This window comes from Schistocerca serialis, chromosome 1 (assembly GCF_023864345.2).
Source record: "Schistocerca serialis cubense isolate TAMUIC-IGC-003099 chromosome 1, iqSchSeri2.2, whole genome shotgun sequence".
In the NCBI taxonomy this organism is placed as follows: domain Eukaryota; kingdom Metazoa; phylum Arthropoda; class Insecta; order Orthoptera; family Acrididae; genus Schistocerca; species Schistocerca serialis.
Genome location: NC_064638.1, coordinates 871,916,906 through 871,938,141, shown reverse-complemented (window position 1 = coordinate 871,938,141; position 21,236 = coordinate 871,916,906). Strand labels below are relative to the sequence as shown.

General features: G+C 37.4%; 1 protein-coding gene across 1 annotated transcript in view; it reads right to left on the bottom strand.

Annotated features, from left to right (window-relative positions):
* Nucleotides 1-4,953: 4,953 nt before the first annotated feature.
* The window catches only part of LOC126486056 (ribosomal protein S6 kinase beta-1), a 168,837-nt gene continuing 152,554 nt past the window's right edge, over nucleotides 4,954-21,236 (bottom strand). The window contains exons 11-12 of the mRNA XM_050108921.1: nucleotides 16,141-16,362; nucleotides 4,954-6,345 (exon numbers count right to left, since the gene is read on the bottom strand). Of these exons, the coding sequence (XP_049964878.1) occupies nucleotides 6,340-6,345; nucleotides 16,141-16,362 (228 nt within the window). The 3' untranslated portion in view covers nucleotides 4,954-6,339. The remainder of the gene's footprint in view (nucleotides 6,346-16,140; nucleotides 16,363-21,236) is intronic.

Here is a 21,236-nt window from a genome sequence, read left to right as displayed (position 1 = left end):
AACTGCTAACTCCATTCGGCGATGGTATGCGCAGTTTAATGCTTCTGGATGCCTCTGTAAGGGGAAATCAACGGGTCGGCCTGCAGTGAGCGAAGAAACGGTTGAACGTGTGCGGGAAAGTTTCACGCGTAGCCCGCGGAAGTCGACGAATAAAGCAAGCAGGCAGCTAAACGTACCGCAGCCGACGGTTTGGAAGATCTTACGGAAAAGGCTAAAGCAGAAGCCTTACCGTTTACAAATGCTACAAGCCCTGACACCCGATGACAAAGTCAAACGCTTTGAATTTTCGGCGCGGTTGCAACAGCTCACGGAAGAGGATGCGTTCAGTGCGAAACTTGTTTTCAGTGATGAAGCAACATTTTTACTTAATGGTGAAGTGAACAGACACAACGTGCGAATCTGGGCGGTAGAAAATCCCCACGCATTCGTGCAGCAAATTCGCAATTCACTAAAAGTTAACGTGTTTTGTGCAGTCTCACGGTTTAAAGTTTACGGCCCCTTTTTCTTCTGCGAAAAAAACGTTACAGGACACGTGTATCTGGACATGCTGGAAAATTGGCTCATGCCACAACTGGAGACCGACAGCGCCGACTTCATCTTTCAACAGGATGGTGCTCCACCGCACTTCCATCATGATGTTCGGCATTTCTTAAACAGGAGATTGGAAAACCGATGGATCGGTCGTGGTGGAGAGCACGATCAGCAATTCATGTCATGGCCTCCACGCTCTCCCGACTTAACCCCATGCGATTTCTTTCTGTGGGGCTACGTGAAAGATTCGGTGTTTAAACCTCCTCTACCAAGAAACGTGCCAGAACTGCGAGCTCGCATCAACGATGCTTTCGAACTCATTGATGTGGACATGCTGCGCCGAGTGTGGGAGGAACTCGATTATCGGCTTGATGTCTGCCGAATCACTAAAGGGGCACATATCGAACATTTGTGAATGCCTAAAAAAACTTTTTGAGTTTTTGTATGTGTGTGCAAAGCATTGTGAAAATATCTCAAATAATAAAGTTATTGTAGAGCTGTGAAATCGCTTCAATCATTTGTAATAACCCTGTATGTTCTCATATTGAATACTCTGAAATACATAATGGATAGAAGAAACTGTTAGACTATAAGCTTTAGTATATCTGACAGCATAGCACTACATAAACTACTTTTTGGCAGTGTATTCTTTATAATATTTTAGTATAAGGATGAAAACTTGCCCCGCCCCCCACCCCCCACACACAGAGAAACAGAGACAGAGAGAGAGAGAGAGAGAGAGAGAGGGGGGGGGGGGGGGGGGGTTGATGACAGTTTTAAACTGAAAAGAAATAACCACCATAGAAGATGCATTTTGTGTGTGTCCGGGTATGTGGTATCATCTAAAGTCCAAAGTGCTTGTGCCCTGAAAATCGCCCAAAGTATGAAACAAGTACCAAGAGTTTTGTGCTATCTTCAGACCATGTAATACAGCAGAAAAATAGTGTGACAACAGTATAGACAAGCCTATCTATGTCCACTGTTTCTCAGACACAGTTATTCGATTCTATTTACCCCTTTTACCTCTCTTTATTTATGGTCTTGTGGGACTTTAATGGTCTCCTATTATTCTCCTTTTAATGTCTACATGTTGCTCCATTGCCACTTTCCGGTCAAGCATTTAACTATCAATATTCATTTGACATTTCATTATAAATTGTTACTACTTAAAGGAGCCTTTTGATGACAGTTTCTTTATTGCGGCCTTGCTAAATAACATACCTGCAATAATTATTTACTGAGAAATAGCTGAGAAATGCTCATTGTTTATAAATTAGAACATTACGAAAACAGAAGTGTTTTCTTTTGAAACTGTGCCAAAGTAAACTCATTAGCAGTAACAACTCCATAACAGGCTTTCTTGTTAACCATTAAAAAGGAATAATATGTATAACATTTACACAAATGACATCATTTGGCAGCTAACCTGGGATCCAATTACAAAGATAATTCATTTTCGAACAGTTGGAAATAAAGCAAAGACAACTATAATATTTATATTCACCACATCAACATGGAACAAATATGTTAACTACAGCATCTTAAAGCAAATAAGAATGATAGGACAAGCACTACAGGCACTCATTACAGTGTTTGCTTGAAGGAATAGTATCTGGATTCAACAGCAAATCAAATTACACCAACAGTCTACATCACAAAACCATCAAACAGCGATATGATTTACACTGGACAAATCTAAAATGTGACTGCATTTACTGCTGTCGTACTTCAGTGTTCATGAAAACTTATTACAATTTAAACTGAGAATATTTTACACGAGTATTATTAGCAGCTGTTTGATAAATTTGGTGGCCAGTGGTGGAATTCAAAATGTACAGTAATTACTTGATTCGCAAACTGCTTTCAAATTGTAAATTGCAACTGTTTGTAACTATCCACATCTTTGACAAACACTGTGGACAGGGAGAAGGAAAGGCAGCTTTTGACTAGTGGCATCTTAGGTCTCGGGGGTTGGCGAGCACATAAGAATTCAGGTACAGGAAATGTGCTGCTATAAATAAATACTTTTTAGCAGGAGTGTGGCATTGGTCCACAATAGCTAATTCTGTGACAGTACATCACAAATTAACTTGGTTTTACACTGACAAGAACAACGAGAGACTATCTAGTATGTGACAGACTAAGAATGTACACAGAACATAAGGAATAGGAGACAAAAAGAAATCAGTGACAGAAAAATTTACAAATAAAGTAGTACCAAATAAACTTAAATTTTGTTGTCAATTGAGAACTGCAATGAACTACATAATAAACTGTTTAAATACTTCAAGAAAGGAACAGAACATTTGTTAGAGAAGAAGGTACAGTAAAATTAAGTGGTAATTGCAGCATACTATATAATTAATGAGAGAGTAATATTGCTATCAATGGTTTAGATAAGTGGAACATGTGTGTGGTTGTTTTCTACTATTACCAGAATGCCTGTTAAAAAGAAACACAAAATAAGTTCTACAACAGAACCAGACTGACAGGGAATAATTAAAATCCTACAAATATTTATAACTGTGGCTTAGTTTTTATAATATTTTATATTTTATGTCTGAAACATGCAGTCAATGCTGGATTGGGGGTGGTGGATAGTTTTAATTTGGAATAACTTACTTTGTATCATGACGAGAAATAGCATCTTCCCTTACTGACAAAAACAGAAGAGAAGAAGAATTTAGTAAAGTGATGTCATTGTTTATAGACACTAAATTTGTCTTTACTGCGGAACAGGCACAAGTAATGAAAAATTCCGATTTTACATAAAATAAGACAAATGGCAGCCTTCCAAAGGAACAGGAATCACAACGAACTCTCAGGTAAACTAAATCACTGGCAGAGTTCATATCACACAATATGCACTGGACAGCAAATACAAATTACTAATTATTCTGATCAGAAGGAAGTTTTTATCACAGTCTGAGGCACACGAAACACAAATTAGGAATGTGGCTTACACATTTAGATGGTATGCGTATACATGCTCAATAGGGGCACAGTCTACAAAGAAAACTATTAAACAATGTACACATTGGCAGAGAATCAAGAATGGAATATAATACACAAACAAGGAAAAATCACCACTCTCAGAATAGAAGGGGCATTGAACAGCATGCAGGCATACAAAAAGGAAAGAATATTATCAGTTAAGCAATACTCTGTCCTTGGTATTTGTCTGTCCTCTTATTCAGCTCTTTTTCTACCAGTTGGGTTGTGATCCATCCTCATTCACATCTTACAATATTAAGTTTAGATGACAAACACCCAAAGTAATCTTCTTCCATTATACTAAGAACCTTTTAATTTATTGCATTTATGAGTAGAATATTTGGAAGATATTTTAACAGCTAATTGAAATCAAAAGTTCTTACGTAATCAAGTCAAACAAAATAATTTTCAGTACAAGCAAAGGACAGAACCCTCTTACGGGATGGGAAAAATGAGAATTACAATACAGTGAAAACACACTTTACAGTTGGATTGAGGAATAAGAGGAGGTTGATCTCTTTAAACTCCACTTCTCAAGTTTACAGCTTTGTCCAGTACACTTCATTTCAGTAAGTCACAACATGAGTTCCACTTTTTTAATGGATTTATCTTGACTCGTGTACAAAATATCAATATTTACCACAACAAAATGGAAGATATCTTTAAAAGAAAAAAAAAAAAAAATTATGTTTCAAAATCAAAATGTGCCCAGAACAACACACAGATTTTCATAGCTGATTATTTCTTGCTGTTTTTAAGGTGTAATAGTGTCCTGCCTGGTTGTGCTCGAGTGTCTACATCCTTTACTGAATGTTATTTTACCAAATCCTTTTTTCCATAAGCTTAATTTTTGGTTGACATTAAAGGAAAATTATGTAAATATTTATAACTAAGGAAAATTGCTACAGTATTTGCATTCCTGACTTCTAAAAGAAAGCCTCTGCACTATATAATGGACCAAATGCATGTACACAGACCAGGAGGAATAGAACACGTGGGAGTGACTGGTGAAAGAATAATTTACAAATAAGGTTGTACCAAATAAAACTTAGATTTTACAGTCATTGGGAAACTGCACAATCCACATAAATAACTGTAGGAGTACCTCAAGAGGCAATTTCCTCTGACTGTGCTACAGCACACAAAGAAAAATACACAGAGCATTTTAAATGCAAATAGCGTAAAGAGTTTAATAATACAAGTTAAATAGTGTAAAGAGGGAAATAAACACAAGTTAAATGCCAAAATATTTAAGGATGTGAGTGTATGTCATCTTTGTATTTCTGTTGCAAGTTTGAGTTCAGTGAAATCAAGTGCAGTTAATTATAGCTATTATGTAGACAAATGCTGTATATGCCACAGAAGTTCTAAGAAACCTAACTTGTCAGATTTCCATGGAAGACGGAACATAAGAAACAAACTATCAAAGAAGCTTCTTCACATTTCTTTAACAAGTTACATACTTCAAATAGCTTTAAAAAAGTTAAATTGGCAGTTCTAAAAGTGACTGCTCTCTGTGACATAATGCTGTTGTATCTATGGGTTCACAACATATGGAAGATTGTGATGAAACTCCATCAGTTATCAGTTGCATTATAACATAAAAATGAGCAAAAGGAAAAAAAATCCCTGAATTCTAAACGCTATTACACTGAAGAGAAAAAAAGGTGTGAACATTCCTAATATTTTTGCAGTTATAAATTAGATTTCTCTCTGTCCCTCAATACCATGTATACAAAATGATTGCCTTCTGGTGAACACAACTTTATTGCTTCAAGAGGTATTACCAGTTCGTAAAAAAATTATTTACAATAATTCAGCAACAGGATTTAACTTTTCACTTTGTTCTCTTTATATGGCATTTTCATGTTTTAACATTATTGTCATAAATATAAACACTAAAAATAAAAACAAATTATATATATGTATATAGAATTCACTTCAAAATTCCAATAAAATTATAAAGGATGATTCTGTAAATAAATGAGGTAAACAAAATTCAAAACATACATCTACAGTTCAGTTACACAATTACATTCCCTATGTCAACAGAATATCCTTGGACAGGATGCACAATTTTATAGTTTCACTTACGTATTAGAAACAGTAACCTTTTAGAAATGCAGATATTATGCAATGCTGGAAATGTACAAATGTAAAAATGAATGGTGCTGGCTCATATCCAATTGTGCTATTCAGCGCAAGTCACATAACTGCAGCTTTTCAGGAAAAAATGTGGTAAATTTTTCCTTTGATACTGGAACTGCATATAGAGGTTACCAAAAGATATACATCCCTGAGCTTAGCTTGAGTAGGCTGTGGCACTGGTATACATGCTCTGACAATGTGTGTCGACATATACATTCCTGAATGTTACTGACAGAGCTGGGGAAGAGTTGCAGAATCTCACATGTTAACCACATCCTACTGCCCCTCAGAATGGTTACATTTACAGATAAGATAAAGTTTTTTTTATTTACAAAAATCTTCTGTGCAAGCATTGTAAAAAATAATGTACGAGACAGCGTCCATTCTCTGTGACAATAATTTACATAGCCATCGTGACACAAATTTCCATGCTTCTATTAACTAAAGAGGGTCTTAATTCCAAGCATATCATTACATGGCTGAAATTCTGAATTCAAACATTCAGAGAGAGCAGAAGGAGCACCAGAGAAGATAGTGCAACTATGCGATTGTTACCAACCTCTGTGTAGACAGGTAGTTCATGCTCCAATGATCGAAAGTGGCTGACCAGAATGATAAGCACTGAATGAACACAACTCAGAATCAAATGAAGTGCGTCAAAACAGCCTAGGCCTGGAAAAACAAATAAATGTGTAAGTGGAAAATAATATTAAAAACTAAAGCAAATGAAACACAAATGCAGAATATCCATGACAAATATCTAAATACCACTGGTCAATAGCATTATTTGTTACAAAGAATGTGAATGGTTACAAAGACTGTAAATGGCATTCTTAGCTACTGAATTTTAAAATTAAATTTGTTTTTGCTTATTGGGCTCAGTTTTCATGTACAGTACCCTCTATCTACAACAAAAACTTAAAAATGCTGCATATTGGTTACTTTGGACTTACTTAATTTGCTTTTATTTATTTTTGCAGATGTAACTGTTAGCAGACAAGCAAAATACATACAAGGAATTCCATACATGATCTCAGTTACAACATTCACTGCCAGGATACAATGGAGACCGATGGGTCATCCTCACATTTTATCACGTCATGTTGCTCTGCTGCGTCACTCTCAGTAGTGGAAAAGCTCTGACCTTGCGAAGTGCATTCCTGTATGTTCGTGTAGGTTTGTGTTTTGAGTGATTTTAGAAGAAATGCCTCATACCTGTGTGAATAACCCAAATTCCATTTGTTATATCTGTTGTGACTTAACTCTGGAATCACAAAAACAAAAACTTAATCCTCTTTTTAAAAAAAAGTTATGAACTTTATTTTGGGTGCAAGGTTGGCAAACAAGACAAAAATGGGTCCCCTACAAATGCTGTTTGACATGTGTTGCACTCTTAACATTCTAGTTAACAGGATAATGACGGATGTCCTTTGGTGTCCCCACGATTTGGAGGAAATCAATAGGTCACTTAACAGACTTATTTTTGTGTGACAGAAATAGCTGGAATCGCCTTTAAAATAAGGAAAACTGTGCAGTGTCCTAATTTACTACCTGCTTTAAGACCTACATATCACCGTGAAGAATTGCCGGAACCAGTGCCTCCTGACAATGTGACAGAGAATGAAGAGGAATATTGAAATGAAGACAGAGGGGGAGATACACTGACTCAACATTTAATGCCCCCCTGTGAATCAAATGAGCCATTTTTTTCTTCTCTCAAGGGGGCCTCAATGATCTTATTCACGATTTAAATTTGTCAAAGAAACGGGCAAACCTTCTAGCTTCATGATTAAAAGAAAGGAATCTTATTCTTCCTGGTATGAAATTGAATGGTTATTGTGCCTGCCATCCTCCTCTTTCTTAACATGACAAGGTGACATGGTTTTTTGTAATGACATTGAATACATTATGGAGACTTTTGTCCATGATTTCCATGTGAGTGAGTGGCAATTGTTCATAGATTCTAGCAAACTTTGTCTGAAAGCAGTACTTCTCCACAAAGGGAGGAATTTCCTTCTCTTCCGATAGCTCAAGCATTTAACATGAAGGAGACACATGAGAACTCTGAACTGCTATTCACACATATCCAATATGAGAAATATAAATAGTGTATATGTATAGATCTCACAGTTATTGCAATTCTACTCTGTTTGCAGCTCGGGTATACAAATCACTGCTGCTTTATATGCAAGTGAGACAGCAGAGATGGAAAAAAACCACCATTCTGGTAAAAAAATGACCTGCTTGGAAAAAATTGCTACATGGAGAGAAGAATATGGTGAAGACTCCTCATGTTAACCCAAAAAATATTTATCTACCTCTACTGCAGGCTGTTCCAACCGAGCTCCAGGGAGCCGGAGCACTCACTGTGGCAGCTCAGAGCCCGCGTGGAGGGGGAAAGCAAACTCACTGCCCCCTCGCCGCATGCAGCCGCAACTGACGCAATAATCCGCGTTCAATGACAGCTATGACTAGCCGTGGGAGCACTGTACCTCTATTGGAGGATACCTTTCTACTCATTGAGAGGGATGGTCATCCCCAATGTCTTGTATGTTATAAAGTACTCAATTCTGCGAAGAGGTACAATATACAACGACATTATACACGTCCTCACGCAGCGCACTACGATCAGGTAGAAGGCGTTGCACGCAGATAACTGGTAGCCAGGCTTAAGAACGACATAGCAGGAGACGTGTGTTCTGTAATGCGTTTATAATTTTCAGGTGAATGAGAGCGGAGAAAACACTACTGAATCTGCAATTCGAGCAAGCTACAGGGTCGCTCACATTGTTGCGACAAGTGGCAAGCCATTTTCGGTGGGACCACTCGTAAAATCGTGCATGGTAGCAGTTGCAGAATGTTTGTTTCCAATGGAGGTGCAGGCAATTGAAGGGGTTTGCCTGTCGAAGCAAACAGTGTCTCGTCGAATCCTGGACATGGCAGCGGATTTAGAGACACAGCTCAGGAAAAAGGCGGAGAGCTTTGTTGCATTTTCGCTAGCGCTTGACGAAAGCACCAACATATTGGACTGTGCTCAGCTTGCAGTCTTTGTGCGTGGTGTCGACATGGAGCTGCAAGTAACTGAAGAACTCTTGGATGTGGTACCACTCGATTACACCGCAACAGGACATGACATTTTTGAAGCTGTTTGTGAATCAGTGGACAATATGAATTTGCCCTGGGATAAGCTCCATTCTGTAGTGACAGACGGTGCACCACAAATTATTAGGCGTCACCAAGGTTTTGCTTCTCGTTTGAAAAATAAACTCAGGGACGAATTCAGGAAAGACATTTTGACTCTTCTTTGTTTTATTCACCAAGAGGCACTGTGTGAATTTTGTGCGGCATCACAGTATGAATCATCGCCAATTCAAAGGATTCCTGAAAGATACGGAAGCGGAGTATGGGGATATACCTTACCACAGTACAGTTCGTTGGCTGAGTCGGGGAAAAGTTCTTGATGTTTTCTTTGCCATTCGTGAGGAAATATCCCTTTTTCTCGAAATGAAAGGGGTGGTGGTGGTGGTGGTTAGTGTTTAACGTCCCGTAATGAAAGGGGAAGAAATGTGTTGGCTGAAAGATATAAAATGGATATCAGACCTGGCATTCCTAGCTTATATAACTATGCATCTGAATAATGTAAATCTGTCATTGAAGGGCGCAAAGGGCAGTTAATCGTTGACATGCACAACCAGATCAAAGTGTTCATGGAGAAGTTACGTTTATTCGAGAGGCAGATGAGTAATGGACATTTAACGTTCTTCAATCTTCTTGCTTCTTTAAAACTACCTGGAGGTACTACTTTCGGCGATTACCAATCAAAGTTAAAGCAGCTCATCACGTCGTTTGAAACATGATTCCGAGACCTCACTAGTTTGGAAATGGAACTTAAGGTGTTCAGCACTCCTTTTTCAGTTTCCCCCAGTGACTTGTCACTGTCACTTCAATTGGAGATAATTGATTTGTGAAATTCAACTTTGTTGAAAGAGAGATACTACAACATGTTGGATTTGTCACGAAGGTATCGTTCATTACAGAAAAAAAACATTTCCCAAGCTTCACAACAATGCCGCTCAGATAATGTGCATGTTTGGATCTACGTATTGTTGTGTGCAGCTTTTCTCAGTAATGAAAAGAGTAAAAAGTAAGGAACGATCGTTTCTTCAGGATGCAACAATGAAGGCCATCCTCCGCATTAACACTGCGAACACTTTGATGCCTGATATTTCCGATCTTGTAATGAAAAGAAAATATCAAGCTACAGAGGCCCAATAAAGTTAGTATGCAATTTCTTGTAAAACAGTTGTTTCTTATTTATTTCCTGAACATCGTATTTCCTGGTGTAGCATGTCACCACGTCTTAGCAGCTAAGAGTATGAGGTTGTCGATCTTGTAAGACGCAGCTGGCACATCAAAACACTTGCCTTGCCGCCTGCCTCAGACAGCTGTGCCACGTGCCGGCCCACTTGAATGGCCACAGCGAGCGTCACGGCTCCCTGGAGCAGGGAGCGCTCCGCGGCTCACAATGAAGCCGACGAGCTGGAACAGCCTGCTCTACTGCATATTAAATTGTGTCCTACAAAAAACTTTGTGAAAGCCATGGACAAAACATCCCATGGGTTCATGTATTTGAGAAATAAGTTTCCAAATATCAGTGAAGCAAAAATTAAGGAGCGAATATTTGTAAGGATGCAAATAAGGGAATTAATGGCTGATGAAAATTTCCCCGACTTTTTTTGAGTCAACTTGAAAAAACAACATGGCTGTCTTTCATAAAGGTTTGTAAGAACTTTTCAGGCAACAATAAGGCAGGAAACTATCACAATATTGTACAAGAACTAATGAGATCATATCACTATATGGGCTGTAACATGTCAATTAAGATACATTGCTTGAATGATCATTTGAACTACTTCTGGATAACCTTGGTGCTAGTGACAAACATGATGAATGGTTCCACTAGGACATTTCTCAAATGCAAAAACATTATCAAAGGAACATGAGTACTGCAAAATGTCCGACTAACTACTGTTGGTCCTTATGAAGAGATGATCCTGAGGCAAAATATCATAGGAAATCAGGAAAAAACATTATCAGGTATGTTTATTCACTTTTCTTTACTCTTATGTTGCTCATTTCTTTGAATAACTACTGACAAATTTTTTTTGTTCTCCTTTTGCCAGAAACATATAATGCTGAAACACATCAGGTGACATAAGCAGTTACTGAATCCAGTATTACATGGGAACTACGACCGACACAGAAATTCTGAAATTAAATCTGTATTCAGGAATGAAGTATCTTCCAGAAACAGCGTGTTTCTGCAGATGAAAAAACTTTCACAGTGGTAGAACGATGAACGCTACCTGTGATGACTCGCTATCTGGTCTTCCTGAATTGAACAATTATTATCTGGAGTGGTAATGACAAGAATATACTTACCTCAAACTAAGATTATAGCTTTTAATATGTTCTGACAAAGTAGAGCTTCAAAGTAATTTAAAGCTACCAAATCGGTTCCAGAAGCTGTGACACCCATGCCCATATTTTGAGTTTACAATGTGACCAAGTTTGACTGCCATTCTTTCACCCAGTCTATTCATGCTTTCAAATGCTGAGTAAAATTTCATTTAAGTTCATGGCGATGCAAGCTAGTGCATCCTCTTCCCACTTTCCTTTGAGTAGAGTAACATAAAATTCCTCTATCAAAGTACACATATTTCTGAATGTTTCTCAGCAAATATTGCAACCTCACTATCTTCACCCTCTCTGAAATATTCTCAATTTTATCACTGTTGCATTCATATCTGAACAGAATTATTGAATTAGTAATATGTGATCAGACCGATGAACAGGGGGGGGGGGGGGGGGAATTTGGGGGAGGGTGGAAAGCTGGAAAGGGTTGGGTGGAAAGCTGGAAAGGGTTGGGTGGAAAGCTGGAAAGGGTTGCGTGGAAAGCTGGAAAGGGTTGCGTGGAAAGGTGGGGGAGGGAGGGTGGAAAGGTGGGGGAGGGAGGGTGGAAAGGTGGGGGAGGGAGGGTGGAAAGGTGGGGGAGGGAGGGTGGAAAGGTGGGGAGCCCGGTAACTTTGCAAAGTCATGTTTGGATTTATGTTTTGGAGAAGAATGACAGGCATGCCAATTTTCGATGTTAAAACTTGCAGTAATCTGCCAGGCAAATCTAGTGAATTTAAGAATTCAGCTGCATAAGATATCTTCATCTTAATGCATTATGTTAATGGTATGTTATTTGGGGGGGGGGGGGGGGGGAATTCCCGAATCTAGGCTGCACCTGAAATTTGAGATTTGAAATTCAAGGGGGGAGAAAAGTTTTAGGCCGCACCTCCAAATCGAAACAAAGTTGGTCCATTGTAATGTGAGACACAATTTAGGTCGAATGAATGACGATACAGCTACAGTAGTTTGGTTTGAGTCGTAAGCTTAGCAGTTAAGCTTTACCAGGTAGCCATTGCTATGCGTCAGGCACTCCATCCATATTTATATGGGTACCCCTCCTTTTTCATGTGCGTCGTCTCGTTTGAATTGATTGCTTATTTTGCTTTGATCTGATAAGTGCCGTTTTCTTTGTTATAGGTGTTTACGTCACTCTAAGCTGAAAATACATTACTGTACTGTGTCATGCATTGTTTGTCGCATTCTGATAGTGCGTGTTTACGGCTTGCTTTTATGCGTGTTACCGCCGCTTACAATTAAAAAAGAGAGAGAGAGAGGAATCGTCTCATTAGCGAAACAATGGCAAGAGACTGCTATTTGTTGTTATTTACACTGCTGCTTTCTTTGATAATGATCAACAAGAACCAAATAATAGACTGCGTATGATAGAACATGTTCTGAGCGAGAGTTAGGCGAATATTTTTCTCCATTTCAAAATCTTTGCGGCCGCTTCTTTAGTACATCAAATTCTGCACATAATTAGAGTCATCTTAGATTTAAAAATCTAGTCAGTTGCCGTGCTTCATTTCTGACTGTATCACAATTAGGCATAAGAATAATACGAATATAAATATGACACGATATGTATATTCTTCCGCGTTTGCTGTTGGGCCACTCTAGTTTCGTAGTTTATTAGGCAGACAGGATTTGAATGAGATAGCAGCAAACATGAAAGAATACATGGCAAAATGTTTATATTGACATTATTCTTATGGTGAAGAGAATACTGCATGTGATTCACATTTCATCAGGTTCCTATTAGCAACCATCTCTTCTCACAGGCAGGAAAAAATTCAGAACGTAGAGTTGGCCACATTGACAAACATCCCAAACAGTCTTGCCACTCGGATTTTCATAGTATATTGAAATTCTGCTACATTCGAAGATGAACAATATGGAATTTGTATTTACTTCGTTGGATAATGTATGAAAATGCAGTGGTCAAAACTCGTCTTTCACCTTTTTTAAAAATTTATTTACTGACGCAGAGGTTTTGGCGCCAGTATTTATCTTTGTGCCTACAAAGCATGCCTGTGTAGCGCTACACATATTCGATGGCAGAAGTTAGTTGTGGCGGCACCTACCAACATTTTTCAGAACTTCCACTTGCTTTGCACTCGATTCTAAGCCGCAGGCGGTTTTTTGGATTACAAAAACCGGAAAAAAAGTGCGGCTTAGATTCGAGTAAATATGGTATATGTTCTCCATAACTGGGAAACTTCTCAATCCTTAGAATGGTAAAGGTTTTATACACCGGCGCAAAATATCCTGAAACTTCGGAAAAAGAAAGCCAGCATAAAAAAAGACATGTTTTGAGAAAATGTTTGATGTTCAGTAACATGTACACTGAATGTTTCGTATTAAAGTATAAATACGACATCCTCTAAATACAGCAAGTTAGTTTCCGAAGCACTGAAATCAAGATAGCGATGTGTTTTTGTCAGCCAATCACAGCTCATGTCATGTGATGGCTCCAGCCAATGACAGCTGATATTCAGAGCATAGGCCATATAATGTAGTCTGCCGATAGCAACATCACTGTTAAGCAGAGCGAACACACAAATAGGAAAGATTAATGGCTTACATTAACAGACACAGAGTGCAGCTACAAGCTAAACTTTGACATATAATATCAATATTTTTTTCATGTGTTATCCTTTAACATACATTAAGCTCAAATCTGCCAGTAAAATTTTAAATAGTGGCATAAATATGTGGTCTTATGGGTCTGAAACTTTGCGAAGTGGCTGCTCCTCCAAGTTTTCAATGAGAGTCAAATGGTGTGATCAAAAGGACTTTGTTGCTTTGAAGTATTGTGTAGTCTTGTCGTTTGACACATTTTGCTCTCGGCAGATGTGCATTTGCACACACTGTTTTGTTGTTGTAAATGGAGCATTTTCTCTGCAATTTAAGTTTTATTTGAAGTCTTTCTCCCATTTATGTTTTATTGCTGCATATTACTCTGCAGTAGCAGACTGAAGTAAAATTTTTTGCTGGATTATCAGTTCTTACTAGCCAAAATTACAAAAATTTAACTGAAAACTGAAAGAATGAAAACTTCCCAGAATGCTGAAAATTTCTCAGGTTTTCCCAGTTTTCTTCCAGATAAAAAAATTCCAAGGATTTTCCCAGATTTCTAGGGGAGTATACACCCTGACTGAGAACACTGCACAGGTGCCATTACATTCCCACAAGAGCAGCTTCCACCCTCACTCTCCACTCTGTCCTCCTCTATAGTTACCATATACAGCTCCCACTAGTAGCATGGAAGTTATTCCCTGATGGTTTAACCCATGTCCTATCATCTTGTCACTTCTTCTTGTTCATTTCTTTGCCGATTCTGCGGAGAACCACCACCTTCCTTATCTTATCAGGCCACCTAATTTTCAACGTTCTTCTGTAGCTCCATATCTCAAATGGTTCAATTCTCTTCTGTTCCCTTTTACATTGTCCACGATTTCCTACCATACAATGTTGTGCTGCATATGTACATTTTCAAAAAATTCTTGCACAAATCAAGGCCTAGGTTTGATTCCAATACACTTCTCTGGACCAGGAATGTCTTTCTGCCTGTACTAGTCCGCTTTTTATGTCCTTGTTACATGTGCTAGTCTGCTTTTAAAGTCTTCCTTGCTTCATCCATCATGGGTTATTTTGCTTCAAAGGTAACAGAATTCCTAACTTCTTCTACTTCGTGATCACCAATTCTGATGTTAAAGTTAGTTGCTATTCTCATTACTTTTGTCTTCCTGGTTTACTCTTAATCGATATTCTGTACTCATTAGACTGTTCATTCCACTCAACAGATCTCTTAATAATTCTTCACTTTCAGTGAAGATAGCAATGTCATCAGTGGATCTTATCATTGATACCCTTTCACCTTGAATTTTAATCCCACTTTTGGACCTTTTCTTTTATTTCCATCATTGCTGCTTTGATGTATTGATTGAACAGTAGGGGTGAGAGACTGCATCCCTGTCTCATACCCTTTTTCAATTCAAGCACTTCATTCTTGGTCTTCCAATCTTATTGCTCCCTCGTTTCTGGTACATACTATACATTACCCTATCTTTCCCTGTCGCTTACTCCTATTTTTTTTCCCCTTCCATAATTCTGAACATCTTGCGCCATTTTACATTGTTGAACGCTTTTCTAGGTCAACGTATTCAATGAACCTGTCTATTTTCCTTCAGTCCTTTTTCCATTATCAAGCGCATCATCAGGATTGCCTCTTGCACCTTTCCTAAAGCAAAACTGATAGTCATCTAACAGATTCTCAATTTTCTTTTCCATTCTTCCATATATTATCTTTGTCAGTAGCTTGTATGCATGAGCTGTTATGCTAATTGTGTGATACTTCTCACACTCACCAGCCCTTGCTATCTGGATGAAATTTTTCCGAAAGTCTGATGGTCACGTTGGCAGTCTCTCAGATTCTACGCAGCAATGTGAATAGTCATTTCATTATCACTTTCTCCAATAATTTTAGAAATTCAGGTGGAATCCTCTTTTCTTTATTTAATATCAAGTCTTCCACAGCCTTGTTACATTCTCACTAATACTGTATCCCCTATGTCTTCCACATTAACTTCAATTTCTTCTGCTATCATGTCACTGGACAAGTCCTCCCCCTTATAGAGGCCTTCAGTATACTCTTTTGACCTATATGCTCTTTCCACTATGTTTATCAGTGAATTGCCATAGCACTCTTAATATTACCATCCTTACTCTTCTGTGGAAGCAAACAGCAGCAGATATTTATCTTCAATCATTTAAAAGGAAAAACACAAAGTAGACATTGAAGGAGACAATGCCTGATAAGTTTCAAATCAGAAGTGGTTAAGAAGGCCAAAGACGGAAAGGAGTTAATACGAGGAAGAGATCTTGATCAGCAGTGCACCACAATCAAATTCAAAGAGCATTTTTTAAAGGTAATTTGTAATAATAATAGTAATAGTAATAATTAATAATAATAATAATAATAATAATAATAATAATATAATAATAAACTTGCACCTCCATCATCTCATCTTGGCTGGGAGTTCCCATGGGGTAGTCATTTGTTGCTGGTCTTTGGTGGAAGCCAAAATTTGGAGCTAAATGATGATTGTGCCTGGGGCTGAAAGGCTGTCTAAGTGATGGAGCAGGAAATGCAGACTTCCTGGGTGATCTGGCTTTCACAATGCGTGGTGGCTTGTACATCTCTTCTAGTACTGAAGGTGCCACGTAAGTGAATCCCTGTTCACAACAAAATTATAAATTACAAATTGTGTCTACAACATTAGCACTCATGATAATTTACTGGGAAATCAAAAGGAGACAAAGGAGCCCAGAAATTTCAGGAATACCTAGGATTGGCAAGAAGCTGTGTGTGTGTGTGTGTGTGTGTGTGTGTGTGTGTGTGTGTGTGTGTGTGTGGGGGGGGGGGGGGGGGTAGGGGTATACGGAGAGGAACAGAGGGAGATGGACAGATGAACAGGGTGGTGATGTCCAACAATAATTTCCAAATATTTTAGTTAAGTGTAGACAAGTAATAAATATTTTCACCGTTAATTTACTCTGTTTTCACAATATGCTTCACACAATAAAGATTAATTTCTAGAGAATTGACCTATGAATTAATAATCTGGAACAGTATAATGTTACTTTCAGTTACAGAAAGCATTATAGCTAAAAATAGTTTGCTGCAAAGGCTACATTTGTAAACATCTTGATTCTATGAAAAAAGTCTGGAAACTACGTCTATTACAACTAAGAGCGATAAAAACAAAGGGGTTCTGTTTTCAATAAAAGTAGCTAAATGTAGTGCATAAAGAATCTTTAGATTACAATATGGTTAGGCACATAGAAAATTTAGTTTTTCCAATGACAGAAAATTAACAAGAAAGAGCATGTAATGAACCTTTTTTAATTTATTTCTCCTTTTTTTGTGAGTTAGGGCCTTCTAGGGGCCAAGTCCAATTCCCCTTTTTATTAAACACTACTATGTGCCAATTTCATTTCCTACCCCCATGGAAACCTATTTTTGAAACATATCTTTTAATTGCTTCTTCTCCTATATTGTTTCTTTTCCTCTTGAAACCAAATAAACTTTAAGATCATGTTACTTAGTCTATTATCATTCATTCTGTGAAGAACTGGAATCTCCTCTTTCACACAGTTTCTGATAAATTTTATTGTTAACCTGTAATTTCAAAATATTTGAAAAGTTTTTACAATGTCTAACATTTTATTTATAATTGATCTTTCTAATAACCCATTTTTCAACTTTTATTTCAAGCTAAGCATTCGCTGAAATGTGTGTTCCAGTTTCACAACTGTGGTTTAAAGTTTACCTTGAAAGGTTTTTAGATAAGTACTTTTTGCCATAATGTTCTTAACCATACCATAAAATCCTTCAGTCTTGTGTATGCCTCCATTTATAACACAGCAAGCTGACAATTCTGCCAATTTTCTCTTAGAAACAAAAACAAAAAATGAACTGTGTTTGCGTAGTGTACAGTGTCCATACACTAGACACTGCTGCTTTGTGTGTCTACAACTCTATTTTGTGAACATCTCTATGACAACGTCTCTTCATAACTCTTTAGATGGCTATTGCTTCGCCTAAAGCCATCTGTGCTTCACTGTTGAAAGCTGACAAAGTGCTGCCAGGTGTCAAGGATTTCTTTAAGTTGACTCAAGTGTAGGAGTGTCTTAACAGTATAGAATAAAATGACATAGTTTTGTAGATGCTTCCAGTGGCACACTTGGATACTGAACTGTAAATTGCACAGGGAACAGATTTAGTATTAATTGGGATCAGATTTCGTAGTAAAGACGTAATAAATATAAATATCATGCACAATGCAACAATTTTTCATGCATCTCAGTGTTTATGACGTCACATCTCCTGATATTTCTCTGTCATACATTGATATAACTTTGTAGGTATATTCAGTGGCATATATGGATACCATCTGCAATATTTGTTGTGAATAGAGTTAGTAGCACAGAAATAATAAATTAAAATGTTACGCATAAAGTGGCGGTCTTTCACACATTTCACTGTTTATGTCATCATAGCTTCTGAACTACATGGTTCTTAAACCCCACAGCAAATGTTACTCGACAGTAAGGGTTATACGTACCACATCTGTTTGAAATCGGTCCAGTGGTTTAGGAGATAAAAAAAAACACATGCATGTTAGCGTGTACGTGCACACGCACATACACACTTTTATAATATGTATGGATTTTATCATCATTATCTTGAATTGTTGCTTCCAAATATTGGAGTATCTGCACATTTTTTGCTGGAAAATCGTTTGTTCTTGAAACTTAATGACTAATTTTTGTAATCCTCTTTTACTTCTCAACGAAGATAATCAAAGAGTGCTCATGCGAGTTGATCTTAAGTTATTTATGTAATCAATCTCTTAACAGTGGAACATTTCTAGACTGGCTAAAATATCTTTACAAGAATGGGGATAAGGAGATACCATCACACTACAGACTAATTTCACTTTTGCCAGCGTTCTGAAAAATATTTGAAAACGTTGTGTTCAAGCGTCTCCTTGAGCATCTGACTACAATTAATATATTGTCTGAGTGACAGTTTGAGTTTCTTAAGGAAGCTATTTACACTTACAGTGATAATGTACTTAATTCATTAGATAATAAATTATTGGCTACTGGCATTTTCTGTGACCTGTCAAAAGCCTTTGACTGGGTGAACCACAGCATTCTCTTATGTAAATCAGAATATTATGGTGTCACCAGCAATGCTGCGAAATGGTTTGAATCCTATCCAACTAACAGAAAAAAAAGGGTGTCATTTCGAAATACCTATGCAGTAAGCAGTCAATCTCCATGTGGTGTTCCTCAAGGTTCCGTCTTGGGTCCACTGCTTTTTCTTGTGTACATTAATGACCTCTCGTCTGTTACACTGTCAGATGCTAAGTTTGTTTTATTTGCACATGATACAAACATTTCAATAAGTAGTAAGTTATGTAAAGATTTAGAAATAGCTGCTAGTCAAATTGTCAATGACATTAGTAAATGATTTAAAGCTAATTCACTGTCATTAAACTTTGTAAAGACCCATTATATGCAGTTCAGAACCTGTAAGAGATATCCTTCCAGCATGTGTATAAAATATGAAGACATGCAGATCAGAGGGGTTGACAGTGTTAAATTTCTGGTATTACAACTTGATAAATTCACTTGGGAGTGGTATACCACATAACTGCTTAAGTGCCTACACAAGTCCGTGTTTGCAGTGAGAATGATGTCAGATGTAGGGGGGGGGGGGGGGGGGGGGGGCAGGAGGAAAAAACCTTAAGCCTTGCATACTTTGCTCGCAAATGCTAGGCAGTTCATTGAAACTGCTTTTATTCCACCTCACCAGAGTTTGTGCAACTACTTTGTGTTAATTACATTTTTATTACAAATATGTATTTTCCTTAACAAGAAGTTAAAAAGGAGATTGGAGTAACTTACCCATAAATTTTACATTTGAGTGTGTCTGCAAGGACTTCACAAATTTAAGTTTCCCAATCTAAATTCATCTCCATTTTCAAATATTTACAGTTTGTCTATAAGCAGGATCAAAGGATTTTCAAAAATCAGAAGTTACAGCTATGTCTCTGAAGTTCATTAGTCTGTAATGAATTATGGGCATCAGGTTGAAAATATGTTTAGAGTGGGTTCTTCATCCATTGACTCCAGTGTAGATTGTATCTTATATTCAGTAATATTATTGAAAATAGCTTATAAGCAATTGGCAAACAAACCACACTTCTGTAAGTGTCAACATCTTTCTTATACCCTTCTAGTGAAATAGAATATTAAGCCCCTGTTCTCTCCTTTAATATTTTCTGTTTTTAAAATTTCTTCCATGATTATTTATAGATCAATGATTTTACTTCAGACAACTGTAGAAGCTGAGGTGTTATGCAGTCTTTGCTACTGACTTGGTAATTTTCTAAAAGATTTTGTTACTTCCTTAACTCCGTCAACTACACATAGTGAATCAGCTTTTGAGTTTCTGTGAATCTTTAGGTACTGTAATTTATGGTTAGGATCTGGACACTTCAGAAGATGCTTGAAGTGTTTTGCCAATATTTTACAGTTTTCTGTACTGTTAAAGCCAATTATACCATTTACAGCTCTAAAACCAATACTCAGGGCATGACAGCCTTTTAAGTTGTTCTTGAGCAGAAATTTGTCTATGTTTTATGTAATTACCCTATAATTCCAGGACTGCATTGTTTCAAAATATCTTTCAACATTCCTTATTAGTCTTATTGTTTCTTTTCTTTACGAAAAGAATAGACTGCTTCTTACCATATATGACTCGAGTCATCATTGTTCCCATCAATCTAGTGTCCCACATTATTCCTGTCAGTACTATATATGGTGGATAGCAATCTGTCCTTTTCATAATATTGTCGTTACTCCACTATGGATTTTTCAGTATTTGTTTCTTTTCTTTGTAGTTTAGTAGCTTAGAGTGTTCATTCTTTTGACAGCATTTCCATGTTTTCCATTTTTCATTATTTCTTACAGTGTTCCCCCCCCCCCTCCCCCTACACACACACACACACACACACACACACACACACACACGTTTCCACACTATCTTCTTTTTAGTTGTATCTGATACAACATATATTTTGATGCATTATTAATTTGTCTTGACGAATGTCCCCAGACAGCATATCAAGGTATTTTAATTAAATGTCATTTATTTTTTCGTTTCTTTTCAGTTTTTTGAGGTGGAAGTTAACATTTAATTCTTTGAAGGATAATGGCTGGAGTCTAATCCTCTACTTCTCATTTAAAAACTAATAATTAAATAAATAAAAAAATTTAAGTTAGGGGGCAAAAAACTTGAAAATAGTGTTTATGTTTTATATTCAGGAGGAGGAGGGGGGAGGTGACTTTATTGTTATATAGGTTTGGAGAATCCTAATAACTAAATTACGTCAAAGTAAACAAGAACAAAAGTTAAAATCGTGCAGCAATGTGTGTAAGACCAGGTAACAGTAAAATGTTCTCACAACTCTTTTAGCAAAGGCTAATTTGGTACGAAAATCAACCAGTAACCCGCCTGAGCACAGACCACACAT